At 39.4% G+C, this 19,848-nt stretch overlaps 1 protein-coding gene across 1 annotated transcript; it reads right to left on the reverse strand.

Annotated features, from left to right (window-relative positions):
• Positions 1 to 308: 308 nt before the first annotated feature.
• LOC306850985 (2-amino-3-ketobutyrate coenzyme A ligase, mitochondrial-like) lies at positions 309 to 18,443 on the reverse strand. Its single transcript, XM_079386978.1, has 9 exons — positions 18,137 to 18,443; positions 16,623 to 16,753; positions 16,436 to 16,537; positions 16,200 to 16,346; positions 15,778 to 15,932; positions 15,176 to 15,258; positions 14,848 to 15,019; positions 14,453 to 14,574; positions 309 to 1,145 (listed from the first exon to the last, which is right to left on the reverse strand). The coding sequence occupies exons 1-9, from the start codon at positions 18,345 to 18,347 to the stop codon at positions 994 to 996; spliced, it is 1,275 nt and encodes a 424-aa protein (XP_079243104.1). The 5' UTR covers positions 18,348 to 18,443; the 3' UTR covers positions 309 to 993.
• Positions 18,444 to 19,848: the final 1,405 nt, after the last annotated feature.

Here is a 19,848-nt window from a genome sequence, read left to right on the forward strand (position 1 = left end):
CTTTTACATTTTAGTGGTTACATGAATTGTTTCTTAATTGCTTGACTTGACTATTTGTTGTGACACAATGACAGGTTTCCGTTGTGACAACATGCTCCCGTTGGCATGTTGTTTGATACATTGTTTGTATGGACATTGCACTGTACAAAAGGGCTTTTTGTTTATTCAACATCAAGATGTATAACTGATTTTATACAGCTGTATCTGTATGAGACAGAGTATATTTCAGGACTTTTATTATGTAGGTTATGAAAGTAGTAAATTTAAGTAGTCAACTACCCTCATGTAAGTAATCAGAGAAGACATTAAATGGTATAACCTTTTTATTTTTACCCACCTATGCACAGCTGCAGCATGAACATGATCTGTACAAACTTGCTAATAATGCTAATGTGACATGTCTTGGCAGAAAAAAGTCAAGACACATTTGTGACCCTGGACCACAAAACCAGTCATAAGTGTCAATTTTTAGAAATCATGCTGAATAAATAAGCTTTCCATTGATGTATGGTTTGTTAGGAAAGGACAATATTAGGCTGAGATACAACTATTAAAAATCTGGAATCTGAGGGTGCAAAAAAAATCTAAATACTGAGAAAATCACCTTTAAAGTTGTCCAAATGAAGTTCGTAGCAATGCATATTACTAATCAAAAATGAAGTTTTTATATATTTACGCTAAGAAATTTACAAAATATCTTCATGGAACATGATCTTTACTTAATATCCTAATGATTTTTGGCATAAAAGAAACATCTTTGGCTATTGCTACAAATATATCCCAGCGACTTGTGGTCCAGGGTCACATTTGGTACATAGCTGGTGTAGAAGACTGCTGTAAAAAAGCAACTATTAATCATAGAGAAAGTCATTTATTCTGTCAAATATACAAATATCCTTTGACCTTCACTGATAGCAGTAGCATTTTTTGCTATGTTATGTAACTTAAACCTCACTCTAATAGTCCACAACTTTGTCAGTTGTGTTTCTGACATTAGGAAATGACACCATGCTTCCTGCCGGTCTGTATGAAGGCATCTACGGCACGATCAATGTCCTCGTCAGTGTGAGCTGCAGAGATCTGGACTCGAATGCGGGCTTTTCCTTTGGGAACGACTGGGTAGGAGAAACCGATCACATACACTCCTGATGACAAAGTGAGAAAACCATTGTTTAAAACAGGCTGCCGGTATTGTATATTTTTGTTTACTCACTATAACATTATCTTATTCAAAATGATAAAACATGCTTAAAAATGTAATTCATGCACTGTTCTATGCAAACATGTACTAGTCTATGCAAAAGTGTGATATCCTACTGTACTGGATGTCTGAATACTGATAAATGGTCTTAGAGTGCCATCTATTGGTCATACTGAGTATAGATGTTTTATAGGCCGTATACACCGGTCAAGGAGTACAGTAAACTTAGGATAACCTGGGGAACTTTGGGTGATTTCCAGAATATGAGGAATATGACAAATACATGTAACCAACTGTGATGTATGTTGTCTGGGATCACTGCCAACCAATGGGAGGAGAAGAAGAACTTTTACTTTTTAAAAAATGACGAATACAGACGAATGCCACCATTAAAAAATAGACAAGGTGAACAAGTAATTAAATGTGGTAAATCAAACAGACATAGACAATGAGAATAACAGGAACTACCAAATATGGGCAATAAGAAACATATATATACTCTGTACCGACACTCACAGAATCAGAATCAGTCAATGGGACAGCTGCTTCTCGACTTTATTGTCTTGTTATAATAAAGTCTTTTCTTTCACATTTGAAACTCTGCTGTTTTTGAGCCTTTCTAATTGCACGACTGAGATCCAGACCATCGACGAGAGCACGTTTTCCACAACATAAAAGTGGCACCCCAGATGGGACTGGATTGAGGCTCCGGCGTCTTGAAGGGCCGTTGCAGGCGAGGGACCTGGGTTAACACGCAAACAATCCGAAATTACGAGGCCTCAAGGTAAGCAAGTTTTGCTTATATATTTGGATATAAGGAGATTGTTTGCTGGTTGACTAAGGGTTGAGCCTGTGGCGGTGTTTTGGGACAGGGCCTCACCAGCTAACGGACGTAAAATTATTTAAATGTAAAAAGGTGCATATGGATTGATGAGTTTCAAGTGTTAAAGGATATGCCCATTAGTTAAAAGAGCACAGATGGTGCCAATATAAAGTAGTAGTGAAAAAGCCTAGTGAAGAAGGGCTAGAAGTGTGAGCGTCTAGTTAAGAGGGACGCTGAATGCCGGCAAACGCCTAAGTGAGAGGCGTGGATCTGCGGTTACCGGCCCTGGGACAGAGGGTGACTGCTCGGGCAGATCGTTTCGAAACGAAACCGTTAGTCTTTGTTCGTTATATGTTATATGTTATATGTAAGTGTTGGTACACTTGAGTAATATATGTTTGTCTAAAAGTAAAAGTGCACGGTTATTTGATAAAACTGCAGAAGAAAATCACGTTAAGATTTGAAAAAGATCATATTGTATTGAATGGAATATTTTAACGGATTATTGAAAATTGAAAGAACTAGAAACACCCCAAAAAATTGGTTGTGTCGTTTGTTTGGGCATTCTCCACAGTGTCGACGCTGTGATCCAAATTGTGAAACTAAATTGTTGATAAAAAGAAAAAGAATTGAAAAAGGCAATCTGAGCGCCTGTTTTCCCATTGTTGCGCCAGGGAGAGAAGAGGGGACCCGCGAGGGTGGGGGCTGAGGCTTTCTGTGTGTGTGGACTGATAAAGAGTGTGTGTGTGTGTGAAGTGCTCGAGCAGTGTGTGTGTGTGTGTGTGCGAAAAGGAAGGAGAGGGAGAGAGAGATTCTGTTATTCTGAGTTTGCCCATACGGAGACATGAAGCGGACAGAAAAAATAAAACACATCGATTTGAATGACCCTGACACTGAACAAGAAAATCAGTTTCAGGCAGTATTGGTACAGACACAAGGTATTCGCAATCATTTTTGGTTGGAATCCAGCTTTATTGATCTCTATGGGCATGAACAGAAATTGACAGAATACAAGAAAAATATCTTTTTCAGAAAATTGATTAAGATTACAAATTTGGGAGAAAAATCAGCTGAATGGCCAGGAATAAATTGGCAAGATGTGGTAATGAAACATATAACGATTCGGCGATTGAAATACAATTTGTTTAGACTTTGGGATGCAGCTCTTCCTTGGATGGGAGCTGAGTCAAATGCAATTGACATCCCAGTTGAACCAGTTGTAGCACCGTATATTAAAAATAATTGGGCACCCTGGCCAGTGCTCGAAAAAGGAGCTACAATTCTAGATAACATCCATCTCAGAGTGGAAGCTGAGACGAGAGAAGTGATTTGGACGTCCAGAGTGTTGTTTGAGTCACCAGAGATAGGAAGTGCGCAGCCTCTCTTTGTGACTGGCAGAACTCTGAGGCGCCTACTAGTGACGATTGAGCAGAAGTTACAGCCTCAGTTCATACGTCACGTGAGGGTGGAGATTCACGGAGATCAGGAAAGATCGGATTCATCTCAGTGCAAATTGCTAAAAACAATACTCAATTAAATTAGAAAAAGATAAGAAAAAGGAAGGATGGCAGAGGGGGAAATAAAGGGAAAAAAGAAAAGGGGAAAAAGAGGTAGAAAAATTTTAACAATGCCGGAAAGAAGCTTATTGATTGACTATATGGAACCTCTGTATCCGATGTGGTGCACAAGAAATGAATTGAATATCAATATAATTAGGATAAAAGAATTTTGTATAGAATTAATGCCATCTCTTAATTACTCAATTTGGACAGGAGGATTGACAGCAACAGGTCGCAAATTTCATGAGAGGAGACTGTGGAGTTTTGAAGCTTTCAGCTTGGGGGAACACATCATTTGGACAAAAGCTAATCTTCGGATAAAAGAAACAAAGGGCTTTGGGTTACCTTTTAAGTTATTAACCAGAAAACACATTGTGATTATTCTAAAATATTTGAGATACACTAACCAGATTTCTTAAAAAAGGTGATAAAGTCCTCAGCCCAGTACAAGTCCAGGTGTAATCAGGGGTCGGATACTTTTAGTGATCCTCGTCTGATGAGCTTGGTGAAGAATTAGCTATTAAGTTTTAAACCACTGGGATTATAGAGGTAAAATCACCTAATAAACAGAGAAATAATTAGATAAAAACTATTTGCTAAATAAATTGATAGGGAAAAATTTTATAATGTCTAGTCCAGTAGAATTATTGGCCTCTGAAAATCCAGCATGTAAAGAAAATATAGGGGGACTCTCGAAAAAATGGGCAAAAAGAACAAAGAAATTGGCCACCAAGTGGCCGGTAGAGGGAACATTTAATGTGGCTATGTGTAGAGAGATGGAAGTGCTGATTAAAAATCACAAGACCAATGACAAATCTAGAAAACGAAATGACAAGAGGGAACAAGAATTAGGGGTGTTGAATTTATTCAAGCAATATGGGATTAAATTATGGAAATTGGAAAGGGGAAACAAAACGGGTGAAGTAAAAGAAGAAAGACCACCTCCATATGCTCCTTGCTGTGACCAGGCCGTCAATCAGATGCCAATCATACAGGGAAAAATAGATATAAAAGGACCCATAGAATTTGAGGGGTATGTACATGAAACAAGCTCAGACGAAGAGATAGAAGCGCAGAGCTGCCCAGAATCATTGTCATTAGAAAGTAGGGAGAAAGAATATGCTTGCAGGGTCGTGAAGGAGGGGCTGGAGCCACAGGAGGAAAGGCTGGAGCTACAGGAGGAGGGGCAGTGGACATCTACACCAGCACCACAGCCGAGAGAGAGAGAGAAAGCAGCAATCTACAAAGAAGAGCCAAGAATTGAAGGAAGGGGGGCTGGAGCCCACAAGAAGAAAAATAAATCAGGAGCACCTCCCACACGTCATGAGCTTGAATCGATGTTAAAGGAGATGGAAGAGCGTTATAAGCGCGAAACAGCAGCAGGTGGCGGCAGTGAGAGAAGTGAGGAGAGTGAGTCAGAAAGATCATCTGAGGAAGGAGCGCCCTCTGCTGACTCAATACAGGAAGAACTGGCTGAAATGGAGGAAAGATGCAACAGGACAAGAGAGAAAATCAAGCAAGTTATTAACATGACAAGAGAAGAATATGAGCAGGTAGAGAGATCATTACAACAAGAAGCAAATGAATTATTGCATCTTCAGTCAAAGCAGCCTCATTCAAGTCTGCGTTACCCAGTTCAGCGAAAACAGTACAAACAAGTTGAAGGGATACTGACCTTACAGGACATAGAGCCACTGAAAGATCAGCATCAAGTGCAAAGGCAAAGAAATGAAGACAGATCAGCACGGACGATGAGATCTCCAACAAGAACAACAGAAGAAGCCAAGGATGGTGAATCAAGACATCAGTGCCCAATTCTCATCAAGCAAGGGCATGCCCAATATATACCGTGGGCTAGTCAAGATTTGGACTCTCTAGTGTCCCGTCTCCCAGATATTCATGAAGGAGCTGGAAAATGGATCAAAACAGTGGAAGAAGAAACAACTGGAAAGCTGTTGGCACTAGGTGACATCAAAGCATTGCTTGTAAAGTGCCTAGGAGCCTCCAAGATGAATGACATCCTAAAGCAGTCTGGCCTTCTGCATGCAGTGGACAGACCTGAAGCAGATGGAACCTCCTTTGACAAACATCGACGTGATATTTGGAGGGTGCTGAGAGCTGAGTACCCAATGCAAACTGACCCAAGCTGCCTGAAGGGGGAGCCGATGGGAGAAATAGAAAATCCTACCACCTACATACAGAAACAACTGAGACGATGGAAAGAAGAACTGGAAAGAGATCCTGAACAAGACAGAGTACTGACAGCACTCTTCAGGACTGCAATTGTGGAAGCCATGCCTGCATCAGTAAAGCTGAAGCTGGAAGATGTGGTAGGTCTGAATTCAAAATCACACAAAGAATTCAGAGACCATGTGGTTCATGCTGTGGAACAATACAGAAAGCAAGAACTGAAGATGAAAAATCAAGAAAAAGAACTACAAAGAAAGCTGACCCAAATGCAACTTGAAGAGCTCCTGAACAAAAAGAAAAGGATCCTCGCAGTGCAAAAGGAAGACTCCTCAGCTGTTATGGCACCTGTCAACACTTCAGTGCCAGTTAATCCACCAGCACCAATGAATGTGGCTGCACCAGCAAATCAGATTGCAACAGCACAGGCGCCATCTGCTGGACCAAGCAATGTACCACAAGGACAGCAACCAGTGGTAATATATCTCAAGCCAGAGCAAGCGAACAACAGGAATTGGAACAGACCACAACAAGGAGGGCGTGGTAGAGGCAGATTCAACAACAATCAACAGAGACCAGGAATATGCTGGGGATGCAATCAGCCTGGACATCTTAAAAGAGACTGTCCCTCCAATCCTTGGATGCAAGACCAATTGATGACAACAGGGGTTGGTTATGAACAACAACCAATACAGACCCGAGCTCAAGGACCTGTCAACCCGTGGCGTGGTCCTAATCAAGGTTACTAGGGCTGCCCAGAGAATCCTGAGGGGAGGAACCAACTTCCAATGATATCTTCGGATGCCGATCAAGAACCAATGTTGCGAGTTAATATTGAAGGAAAACCAATAACTCTTATGCTTGATACAGGGGCATCGTACTCGTGCTTGAATCCAAGATATGCCTCGCACCTCCCCATGTCTGGAAAATATATAAAGACAGTAGGATTCTCGGGAGTGACTCAGCTACTTCCTATGACGACCCCTGTAAGCATAAGCTTAGAAGACACAGAAATAAGATTACCAATTTTAGTTTCAGAACATACACCCGTCAACCTGTTAGGTAGGGATGCTATATGTAAATTGAAAATGCAAATATGGTGTACTCCAGATGGAATTTATATAAATGATAGAGCAGTGAGACAAATGAATTTGACAGACGTACAACAAACACAAGAGCCATGTGCTAATATATATTGGTTAGGGGATTTGTATGAAGACGTAGAAAAAACACTTAGCAAATGGGGAAGATACATAAGAGAACAACTTTGTGAACCAAGTCTACCAAAAACTGAATTTCATTGTACTATGAAGTATGATGAAAGTAAAGACCCAGAATTTGAAAAAAGATGGCTGAAAGACACAAAAGAACTAACTATCCCCATGATGTCACAATATATAGTGATAGGACCAAAAGGTGCAGCTCTGCAGGTAGATAGAGAAGAATTCATTGATGAGTGGTTTGATGTGCCTAACTCAGTTCCCCATGTTACTCTGTATGTAAATAAAGACTGTGTTTCCAAAGACTTAGGCCCCATGATGAAAAAAGCAGAAAAAAGTAAGTGGGAAGTTACAGAAAATCCTCTAATATTTCAATCAACAGATGACCAGTATCTTAAGATTTTATGTGCAACTCCAATGATGGGAGTTCCTAGAATGATTGTAAATACAAAAAACAAACCAAAAGTTGAGGAACATCAAACAAAACAGACTGAACTAATAAGAGAAATGGAGAGGCAAGTGCCATCAGAATTATGGTCACAACATGAAACTGATGTAGGGCTAGTAAAGTCAGCTAACCCGGTTAGAATAATACTTAGACCTGGAGCTACAGTACCTAGGAAAAAACAATACCCCTTGAAACCAGAAGCTGTAGAAGGAATAAAAAAGACAATCGAGGGGTTAATGACAGCAGGAGTACTAATTGAAACTAATAGCCCTTGCAACACTCCAATATTGCCAGTAGCTAAAGCAGATAAATCCAAATGGCGTCTGGTGCATGACCTGAGAGCAGTAAATGAGATTGTGGAGGACTGGCCTGCGGAGGTTCCAAATCCGCATACGCTGCTAACCAATGTTCCATCTACTGCTAATTATTACACTGTGATTGATCTGTGTTCTGCCTTTTTCAGTGTTCCCCTGTCAGAGGAAAGCAGACCATTGTTTGCGTTCACCTATCAAGGTAAAAAATTAAGTTATACTCGAATGCCCCAGGGCTTCAAGCACTCGCCCCACATTTTTAATCAGGTATTAAAAACCGATCTAGAGGACCTCAGGTTAGATAGTACCCTAATACAGTATGTAGATGATTTGCTTCTTGCTTCTGCAACTCTGGAACAGTGTCATCAGGACTCAATTAAAGTGCTTACTAAATTAGCAGAGGGGGGACATAAGGTTTCCAAAGACAAGCTCCAATATTGCCTGCCACAGGTTGAGTACTTAGGACGAACAATATCACATGGGATGAAAGCAATATCACCCAGTCAATTAGAGGGCATTAGCAAAGTACCCCAACCTCAAACAGTAGGGCAGATGATGACTTTTCTAGGAATGACAGGTTTTAGTTCAGATTGGATTGAAGACTATGCCATTAAAACAGCCCCGTTAAGAGCCTTAATGAAACAAGTGGGTCATCAAAATCTTAGGGCACCACTGACATGGACAACAGATGCATTAATAGCATTTGAATCATTAAAAAGAGAATTGCAGTCTGCACCTGCATTAGCAACACCAGCATATGACCAAGTATTTCATTTGTATGTTGCAAATAGAAAAGATGGCTATGCATCTGCAGTACTTATGCAAGAGACTTGTAGTGGAAGGAAAAAACAACCAATTGCCTACTACAGCACAAAATTAGACAGTGTGGCTGAAGGATACCCGCCATGCTATCAACAAGGATTAGCAGCAGTGTACTTTGCATATGAAAAAGCCTCTACAATAACTATGGGTTATCCAGTCATAATATATGCACATCATAAGATAGTGGAATTGTGGGAACAGGGTAAATTCGTTCTTACCCCTTCTAGGTGTCTGGCATATTCAACATTATTGACCTTTCCAGATATAACGATAAGGAGATGCACAATAGTCAATCCAGCCAATCACATACCTTTGCAAGATGAGGGAATACCTCACGAATGTGTAGCTGACTCCTTAGCATTCACCAGATTAAGACCAGATTTAGAATCAACACCCATCTCTGAGGCACAGGTTGATTACTTTGTAGATGGATCATGCTTCAGAGACCATTTGGGTAATCACGCAGGATTTGCAATTGTTAGATGTGACAGTGATGACTTTATTCCAGTGGTGGTGCAGCATTGTGAACAACCATGCTCAGCACAACTGGCAGAGTTGAAAGCTCTTACTGAAGCCTGTAAATTAGCTAAAGGCATATCAGCAAATATTTATACTGATTCTGCGTATGCTCATGGTGTATGTCATCTTTTTGGAGCAGTTTGGAAGCAAAGGGGATTTAAGAAAAGTGATGGTACACCAGTACAACATGGTGATCAGATAATTGATTTAATAACAGCTATGATGCATCCAAAGAGATTGGCCATCGTTAAATGCCAAGCACACAAGAAGGGTAATGACTTTGTGATTAGGGGCAATAATGAAGCAGATAAATATGCTAGACAAGCATCTGGCTGCACTACAGCAATAATGGCTCCGTCCATTCTAATTCAACCTCAGCCTCAATTAGCAGATGTAGCACGGATGCAGCAACAAGCTACCCCATATGAACTCAGTGTATGGCAACAGAGAGGAGCGACAAGAGACGTAAATGGGCTTTGGCGGTCACATGAAGGACAAATGATAGCTCCCACACCATTGCTTACAATCCTGATCTCTGACGCGCATGGTTTCGACCATTGCGCGAGGGGGGAAGTGATTAGAAAGGTAAAACGCCAAGGATTTTGGTCACCTTATTTACAAGCAATGGTGGATGAGTATCTGTCTGAGTGTGACGTCTGTGCCCAAAATAATGTAAGAAAGGGAACAACCGCACCCGTAGGCCACATTCCTGTCCCAGAAGGACCATTCAAACATTTGGTAATGGACTATGCAGATATGATAAGAACTGTCAGAGGTAAAAGATATTTACTGGTTATAATTGACAGATTTAGTAGATGGGTGGAAGCTGTTCCATCAGCAGACCAAGGGGCTCAAACAGTGATCAAATTTTTGACCAGAGAAGTAATTCCCAGATTTGGAATACCATCCCAAATTAGTTCAGACAATGGATCAGCATTCATTCAAAGAACAGTAAAGGCAGTAATACAACAGTTAAGGGTAAAGCAACGTCTAGGTTGCGTCTATAGACCTCAATCTCAAGGGATCGTGGAGAGAATTAATGGGACTCTCAAGGCGAAATTGAACAAAATTTGCGCCGATACAAAATTAAATTGGGTAGATGCATTGCCCCTGGCGTTGATGAGTTATCGTATGCAAACAAATAGGATAACAAACTTGACCCCACATGAAATGCTGACAGGTAGACCAATGCCAGTCCCATATTTGAGAGGTCCATATGAAGGACCGCCCCTTGAACAGTTGCAAATGGAGTTAAAAGCATATATGAAACAGCTGACGAAAATTCATGAAGCCATCCATACACAAGAACAGAATAGAGGTCCAAGAGAGGAAGAGGAAACACCTAGTGTTATACAACCTGGAGATCAGGTATATTTGAGGGTCTTTAGAAGGAAATGGAATGAGCCAAGAAGGGAAGGGCCATACACTGTAGAAAGAGCCACCCCAACAGCAGTACAGGTGCAAGGTAGCACAACTTGGTACCATTTAAATCATTGTACCAGAGTACCCAGATTGAGACCCAGAAGACGAGAAGAACAGATAGTAGAGCTCCCTTCAAGGGAGCACAGTCCAGAGAGAGGTGGGGAAGAAAATGAGCAAGTAGGGCCCCCTCCAAGAGAGCAGAGTCCTGAAAGTAACGGGGAGGGGGAAGAAAGTAATACTGATGAACCTCATTTCAGGGAAACAGAGCGCGCAGAAGCCGCAGCACTGACTGAAGATGGGGTGCAGCCTCCGGAAGTGGAACATGAAAGTCAGGGTGAAACTGATCGTGATCTTGGTGATGATATATCTGCTGCAGAGATTGCCCAAGACGCGGGGCAATCCACAAGACCATTCGAACCACAGCCATCAACTAGTGTCCAACCCAGATATCAACCTGATGAATTCCTCACGCTTGATCCAAACACCATTGCTGAATTATTCTCTTAAAATGACTGATCAGAAACCAGGTATTTATGCAAACGGACATGTTAGAAAGGGGTCAGTAAGTAGGGCTAACGATAATGAAAACAATGCTAAAACATCAGATTTAAAGAAAGAAGGACTGCTAGGTGCAGCCCATGACAATGAGTGGTTCAAATGGGCAGAATACACTGCAAAAGTAGCAGGAATGGATAGTTGTGTGTTTTGTTCTCCATCCCCTCTCGAAAAATTAACAGTAGTGCCCAGTCCCTATGATTTCATCCAATGTGGTAGACATTATGCTCAATATTGTAAAGACACTAAAGCTAAAGGGATACGTTTTATAAATGCCACATATTGTCCAGCAGAATGCTTACTTATGCTAGGAAACAAGGGCTACTATAGAGATTTTGGCAAAATAAGAATAGGAAAAGAGTGTAATCAGATGAATATTAGAGTTGCTCGAAATAAAAGAGAGATCCCATCAGCCTATGATATTGACTACACATTAGATTATGAATGCTTCAACAGAACCAACGGAAAACAAGATGTGGGTGAATTTGGGGGCAACTGTGCGGTAATTTGGCATATGGATGTATTCATGTTTCGAAATCCACATGTAGCTAAGTTTCATAGTCTAATGTATGCTACCGCAACTATAAAAACAAATATGACAATTGTGAGATTAATAGACAAATGTGCAGAAGCTACAATTCACTTTCCTTTTATTTATTATCTAATGGATCAAACAGAAGCAGTGGCAGATTACTATTGGATGTGTGGAGGAAAAAGATTGCGAACCACACTCCCAAAAGATTGGAAAGGTATTTGTACCAGAGTAAGATTGATGCAAGGAATAACAATAATAGAGGGAAACATAGATAGTGTAAAGAACCCCAAATCACAAGTAAGCAGAGCAAAGAGAGCGTATGCTCCAGACCCGAAGGTGTACTTAGATGCAATTGGCCAACCTAGAGGAATACCAGATAAATTTAAAGCAAGAAATGAGGTAAAGTCTGGCTTTGAGTCTCTACTTGTATGGATAGCCACCAACAAAAACACTGAATGGATTAATTACATTTACTATAATCAGCAGAGGTTCATTAATTACACCAATGATGCCTTAAGTGCTCTTGGAGAACAATTAGATGCAACAAGCAAAATGACATGGCAAAATAGACAAGCTTTGAATTGGCTGTTGGCGGAAAAAGGAGGAGTTTGTGTAATGTTTGGTTCTGACTGTTGTACCTATATCCCAAATAATACAGCGCCAGATGGATCGTTCACCCAAGCGATGGATAAACTGAAAAATCTGAGGGAAGAAGTGACCTTGAATGCTGGAACAGATCTGCAGATTGGAGACTGGTTAAATTCAATTTTTGGGTCTTGGAAAGGGTGGTTGATTAAGGTGGGCATTGTAATAGCTATTGCTATTGTTGTGTTTTTTGCACTGTTTTGTTGTGTTATACCTTTCATCAGATCCATGCTAGCCAGTGCTGCAGCCAAACAGATGCTAAGCATATCAGTAAGACCAACCGGAGTTGACATTGGATATGCTCACGGATACACTGTGGGCCCTGGTCTGGACGAACTAGACGACTTTGACCTAGAAGAGACTATTCTGTGAAACCTTTCCTGAAAAAACAACGGAGTGGTAGGGAAGGGGTGCCTTTTAATTTTTTATATTTCTTTATTTTCACTTTTGTAGATATATTAGAGGTGTGGGATAGTGTAGGGAGAGAGATAGGGGTACTATGTATTTTCCTTTGGCATATGCCCCTTCCTGAAGTCATTTACTCCTTATATCATTTATATTGAAATTTATTTACTAATCTTAAATGTATAATGTAAATACTGAAAGAAAAAGGGAACGATAAGGGTCTGAAGCAGGTCATTGTCCATGTTATGAGACATTGCAACCAGAAAAAGGGACTGACAAAGAAGGATTAATTGATATCTGAAAGGTGATTGAGGGTCTGACCCAAGTCAGGAGTGCAATAACAGTGTTTATTCATTTAGCCCAGCCTTCAGAGATCAATATGTATTTTTTCTATACTTATTTTTTATGCTATTACACTAACATTCCATTAGTTATTATAACAATGATTGCTGTATACACTGGAACATGTCGTCAGAAAGGAAGAAGGAAGGATCGACGAGCACCTCAGTGCTTAGCAACACGAGTAGATTCAACTGGGGTTTAAAAACCCACCATCTACTCCAACACCAGATAGGGCTAGAGGAAGCTCCTCTGGCAACGAAGGATAACAACACCAGATAGCGCTCTAGGCTACCGGAAATGCCTAGAGTTCCTCTGGCTGCGTGGGACAAACCAGTGTTTTAAATCTATTTTCTAGATGTGTTTATTAATCACTCATATATTCTACATAACCATGACAACCATGGGCAAGGCTTGAACATTTTGTGCACATGCTTACACACACATTAATGATTGAATTATTAATCCCGAAAAGTATGGTTGGATAGGAAGACAGATTCTTTTACTCTCCTCTAGTCAAAGGTGAGGAGAGATGTTTGGGTCTGGCTTCCTCTGGAGTGCGGTATCATGAAGAAACAATCTGACAAGAGGTTATGAGAGGCCGCACGCTGGCTGAAAGAGGGTATAAACTGAGGGGTGGACTCATGGAACTGCACTCTAGGTAATGAACATGATTGTGAGACTTAGTAAAGTCTCAAAGAGAGGAATATATTGTATATTTTTGTTTACTCACTATAACATTATCTTATTCAAAATGATAAAACATGCTTAAAAATGTAATTCATGCACTGTTCTATGCAAACATGTACTAGTCTATGCAAAAGTGTGATATCCTACTGTACTGGATGTCTGAATACTGATAAATGGTCTTAGAGTGCCATCTATTGGTCATACTGAGTATAGATGTTTTATAGGCCGTATACACCGGTCAAGGAGTACAGTAAACTTAGGATAACCTGGGGAACTTTGGGTGATTTCCAGAATATGAGGAATATGACAAATACATGTAACCAACTGTGATGTATGTTGTCTGGGATCACTGCCAACCAATGGGAGGAGAAGAAGAACTTTTACTTTTTAAAAAATGACGAATACAGACGAATGCCACCATTAAAAAATAGACAAGGTGAACAAGTAATTAAATGTGGTAAATCAAACAGACATAGACAATGAGAATAACAGGAACTACCAAATATGGGCAATAAGAAACATATATATACTCTGTACCGACACTCACAGAATCAGAATCAGTCAATGGGACAGCTGCTTCTCGACTTTATTGTCTTGTTATAATAAAGTCTTTTCTTTCACATTTGAAACTCTGCTGTTTTTGAGCCTTTCTAATTGCACGACTGAGATCCAGACCATCGACGAGAGCACGTTTTCCACAACACCGGGTTTGCAAACTTTATTTTGTAGAAAAAAAAAAATTAGATGGACTATATATGCCGTAATTTTTACCTAGTTTTAGCATGTCGTCAGCCAAAAGTGAAGCCAGACGAGCGTCTCCCAGCATCACAGGACAGATGGGATGAGCTGAGCCAGAAATGGTGAACCCTGCCTGGGTCATGTTGTTTCTGAACCTTTGGGAAAGAAGAAAAGGAAAGACAATAGACCATTGTTATCATTAGCTCAATGAACTCCAAAAATCCTTTATCCTTTAAAGCATGCATACTTTCATACTGAACCAGCAAAAGTCAGCTCTTTTTTTTTTGAATGCAATGTCAATGTTTTGCTGCTTTGAACAGCAACCTCTGTTAGTTTTGACTCTGCTGCTAATTTGCTGTCCACAGTTACACAAGCCAAAGGGTGTAATCAACTCTACAAATATCACAGAGCGCCCCCTCCAGTCCTACCTCATGGTTTTAGCTGCCATGGACTGAGCGATTTCATTGGATGCCAGCAGCAGTTCCACAGCACGGGTGGCACATCCAACCACAGGAGGAGGGAGGGAGTTTGAGAAGAGGTACGGACGAGACCGCTGTCTCAGAAGCTCAATCAAAGCCTTGGGTCCGACAGTGTAACCACCTAAGAGAGAGTTAGAAATATATGTGTTTGAAAGGACTGAAATTGCTTCAGCCTTATTAGCAAAGGAACTTTGCGATTTAATGTGTTATTTTGTGTGACATAGTAGCTTGACTATGTAAAACTGTGCTTCAAATGATGTTTGATATTTATACGCACCAGCAGCTCCTCCCAGTGCTTTTCCCAGAGTGGAATTCACAATGTGCACCCTGTCCATCACTCCCAGCAGCTCATCAGTTCCTCTGTGGGACAGAAATGCATGAACATCCACTTGTGATATAATATAATATGATATAAGATAATATTTTGGCATAGAGTGCATCGATGCCATCTTATTTTTCGGTTTCTTTCATTCTGGAAAAACTATTTCCCCATCTTTTTAAAAGTGTATTCATTAAAGAATAATAAAGCCATGAACCAAATCAACCAGCTACAAGATGAACCACTACATTAAAAACTTTGATTTGAAAAAAAAAAAAAATTTGAAATTACAAAAAAGAGGCAAAGGTACAAGACTGTGTACTTAACCTTAGTGAGAGATTTAATAAAGCCTTGCTAATGATAATCTATAAAAACTATGGATAAATATAAAACTATTGATTTAAAGCTGTTAATTATACATATTGAAACAATGCATTTATGTTAAAATATTTCAAATATATATGTATGTATATGTGTGTGTGTTTATATATATATATATATATATATATATATATATATATATATTTTTTTTTTTTTTTTTTTTTCCCCTGTATACTCACCGACCACGGGAACCCAAGAACCCCGTGGCATGACATTCATCAATGAACACCAAGGCACCGTACTGCTCAGCCAGATCACAGATACCCTGCAGAGGAGCCACATCACCATCCATGGAGAACACGCCGTCTGTGACCACCAACCTCAGACGAGAGGACTGTACATAAATAAATCAATTTAATGTACTGAGAAACTGAAATGTTTTGAATTACTTATGTTTAGACATTTCTAATTGTTGACTTTAATGGTTGCATTATATTTTCTGTTTTTCATCAAAGAAATCATAACCACATATCAAGCCAAAACACAGTCAGTTTAGTAAAAACATTATTTAAATATCAGCATGTGCAAAACCACTTGAAACTTGCAGTGCAACCTCTGATTTGCATGAAATCCAGTAATATGAGATTTATACAAAATCTACCTGTGATTCTTTCAGCTTTTCCTCCAAGTCATTCAGATCCATGTGTTTGTAGCGGAACCTCTTGGCACGGCACAATCGAATGCCATCGATAATAGAGGCGTGGTTTAGTTCATCAGACAACACTGCATCATCAGGTCCCAACAGGACCTAAAGCAACGAGCGCCAATGTAGTGTTATAGTGTATTTGCAGTGGTGCTGTTTACTTCAGTATAACATAAGGATTGGTTAAAACAGACCTCAAACAGACCAGCGTTGGCATCGAAGCAGCTCGCATATAGAATGCAGTCTTCTCTTTCATGAAACTGGGCTAGTTTCTCTTCCAAGATCTTGTGGATGCTCTAGAGAACAGACAGTTAACAGATATATCTTAAGACATCAATAAGCACTGCTATCAGTATGTTCCAATACAGTTTTTGTCCTCACCTGTGTGCCACAGATGAAGCGAACTGAACTAAGGCCAGCGCCATATTTCTGCAGAGCATCTATTCCTGCCTTCACCACCTCAGGATGACTGGATAAACCCAGGTAGTTATTTGCACAGAAATTCAATATGTCTGAAACAAAAAGAGAGAAAAATGGGATCAGAAGATGAAGAGAAACAAAAAATAAAATATTTTATTGGATCTATTCAGCTCTGCTAGTTGTGCATTACACATTTACAAAAAGGAATTCAATAAATAATATAAAACATTAGTAAACAGATAAATACTCATAGAACTTTTAGAAAATTTGTAAGATGATAATAAACATAAATTCAGTCATATGGGATGCCAAACTTATAACTTCAATTGTATTACAAAATATATATAATAATAATAATGAAATATATAAATATTGTAATATATAATAAATATTTAAAAAATAATGCATACAATAAATATACAATACATTTGTGTATGAATACTACTGTTAGTGTATAGTATAAGTAAATATAATTTTTTTGCCTGCACTACTAATTTCAAGCATCAAAATATAAACCTTTAGAAGAGTTGTAAAATATTGAGAATCATAAATTCAGTCAGTTTATTTTTTGTTTTAAAACTGAACATTTACATAAATTCGAAAACTTAAAATAACAATAAATTCAGGAAACAAAAAGTAAATATATTTTTTGTCTGCACTTCTCATTTCAAGTGTCTAAACATAAACCCTTAGAAAAGCTTTAAAATAATATAAAGCTTAAATTCAGCCAACCCCATTTACTTAACATCATTTTTATATAAATATATTTTATAAACCAACTGTATATAAATATATTTTATTAAATAAAATGATACATTTGCATAAATGTGACAAGCTTTAAAATTCTGAAAACTATTTTTAATTTACATTTTATTACCAATAATTTAACGTTTTAGCCTCCCTCCGTTAACCAGTTTGGCAACACTTTAGTTTGATAATCCACTTTAGACATTCTACTAATAGTAAGTAACTTTGCAACTACATGTCAACTAGCAGTCATTAGAGTTTAATATCTTCTAACACTTTATTTTGATTTGTCCACAACATACAACATACTGACTATCAGAAACTTTGCATGTATATGTCAACTTATTCTACTAACCCTCAACCTAATCTAACAGTGTACTCTGAGAGTTAGTAGATATGTAGTTACAACTTAATGAGATTTAGTTGACATGTAGTTACAAAGTTACTTATAGTTAGTAGAATGTCAAAATAAAGTGTAACCACCAGTTTATATTACGTGTTTGCTCTTTATACGTCTTTGTGTTATACATTCCCATGCAACCGCAAATAAAGTTGTATTTGATGGGGGAAACAGGTGTTGTCATATTTACAGTTTTTATGCAGCAAAGTTGAAAACTAAAACAGCAGGATGCTAATGACTTTATTTCCCTTTGGTAGGTGCCTCCAGGAATCTATAGCCTAAGCTTATGCTGTGTTATAATTGACTCTGGCTCTGTTGGGCAGCTCACCGCCTCTGCTGCCGTCCACAGAGATATGAGGACCCTGCTTTGAGGTGATCACCCGCTCCCCCTTCCATGTGCCCGCTGTCCGGATCGCGTCCAGCTCGCTGTCCAGCACCGACAGCGCCGCTTGAGCCGCAGTCGCGTACGCTCTGCTCGCGGTCTGTGAAACACTCCTGAGGGGAGCACCGAGGAGACGGGCCGCTGTGCAAAGGGACATTTCTCCCGCACTATCGATCACACACAGCAGTAGAGTAGGGACTGGAAAAGAGAACGCGTGGCAGATGTATGTAATTTACATGGGCGTCGACATATCAGCCAATCAAACGTGTCGACGTAAGCGTTTATGTCCAATGGTAGGTTTCTGTGATTTAAAGAAACAGGCTGCTAAATATGCTAGACTTACAGACAGCAGCGAAATATGATGCTTTCCACGCTCTAACTTGACAGACAGACAGACAGACAGACAGACAGACAGATAGACAGATAGACAGATAGACAGATAGATAGATAGATAGAAATATTATTTCAGCTTGCAAAAATATGTTATTGCCAGCAACTCTACTGCAAGCTCTGTTGTGCATCTGATGTGGTTGAAAAAGGTCATAAAGATGAATGGGCAACTGCAGAACCAGATAATTAGAAATGTTGGACAGGATCATTTCGCGGGAAAGAGGCGGAGTTCCGTTAGACCAGCAGTGTGTGCGGACCATGTGCAACTAGAGCTGGTGCTGGTGCGCGATTCAAACAGGAAGTGCAAGAGCACGTCATTTTCGCGGTAATATTTCACAGCTGACGACAGAGCTCTGCAGAAGAAAAATACTCTCGAGTCGGATTAAAATGTTTGTAAAAACTTGGCAACGTACGTTTTTAACATTTTTAGCACTATATTGGACCTCCTTTTAGGCGATGGCTTGCAGTGGAGTGAGAGGGGGAAACTTTAAAAGGTAAGTAGCTTTTATGAAACTAGTGTTTCCCTCCATTTTTATCTTTATAACTAAAAAGAATGTACTTCCAGTCATTACGAACACACAGCAGTTCGGGTTATTTAGTATTTTATTGGTTGTTATGATCTAGTTTAGACTGTATACAAATATTTAATTTATGTGCACCTCGTATGTTTTAATGACACAAAATCAACGCTGGGTGAATAATATATAGGTAGCCTATAAAGCACAATGATATGTTGTTTATTTCGTAAAATCAGTTGGAACAAATATTCGTTTTCAGTATAAATGCGCACAAACTACTCATTTTATTCACGGTTTGATTATGTGGTACAGACTTTTAGACTCCTCCTGATTTAACAGACGCGTCAGAGAGGGGGCGTTCGCGATCCGCGGGAAATCCGAATGCTTTCGTGTTCTGCTCATAGACAAAACAAAACAACGAACTTTAAACAACAAATACGAATGGAATTCATTCTGGAAATCAGCAGCACAGGTCAGAATTATTCTGTTTTAGCCGTATATGCATTGTCAAACTATGTCTTGCTCACGCCGACTGTGTATTTGCTTCTTCCTGTACTATTTTTAACAAGATGGACGACATTATTAATCGTAACTTATAATAATCGCCATTTCAAGCGAATTTATGCAATACAAAATGTTTAAATGCATAAACAATGGCATTAAGCATCATCAGACACTGGCCGACAAACTTTTAAGCACTCGAGATGACAATAAACGACGTTTTGACAACTGTTAATTGAAGCGAGTATC

Source organism: Barbus barbus, assembly GCF_936440315.1.
Source record: "Barbus barbus genome assembly, chromosome: 3".
NCBI classification, from domain to species: domain Eukaryota; kingdom Metazoa; phylum Chordata; class Actinopteri; order Cypriniformes; family Cyprinidae; genus Barbus; species Barbus barbus.

Bases quoted from the DNA above. Each gene is read 5' to 3' on its own strand.
- LOC306850985 (XM_079386978.1), bottom strand. From the start codon at position 18,347: ATGTCCCTTTGCACAGCGGCCCGTCTCCTCGGTGCTCCCCTCAGGAGT. The intron at 16,754-18,136 runs GTGAGCTGCCCA...TTTTTGTTTCAG, and splicing joins TGTGGACGGCAGCAGAGGCG to ACATATTGAATTTCTGTGCA. The intron at 15,020-15,175 runs GTGCGTATAAAT...ACTCTCTCTTAG, and splicing joins AGCACTGGGAGGAGCTGCTG to GTGGTTACACTGTCGGACCC.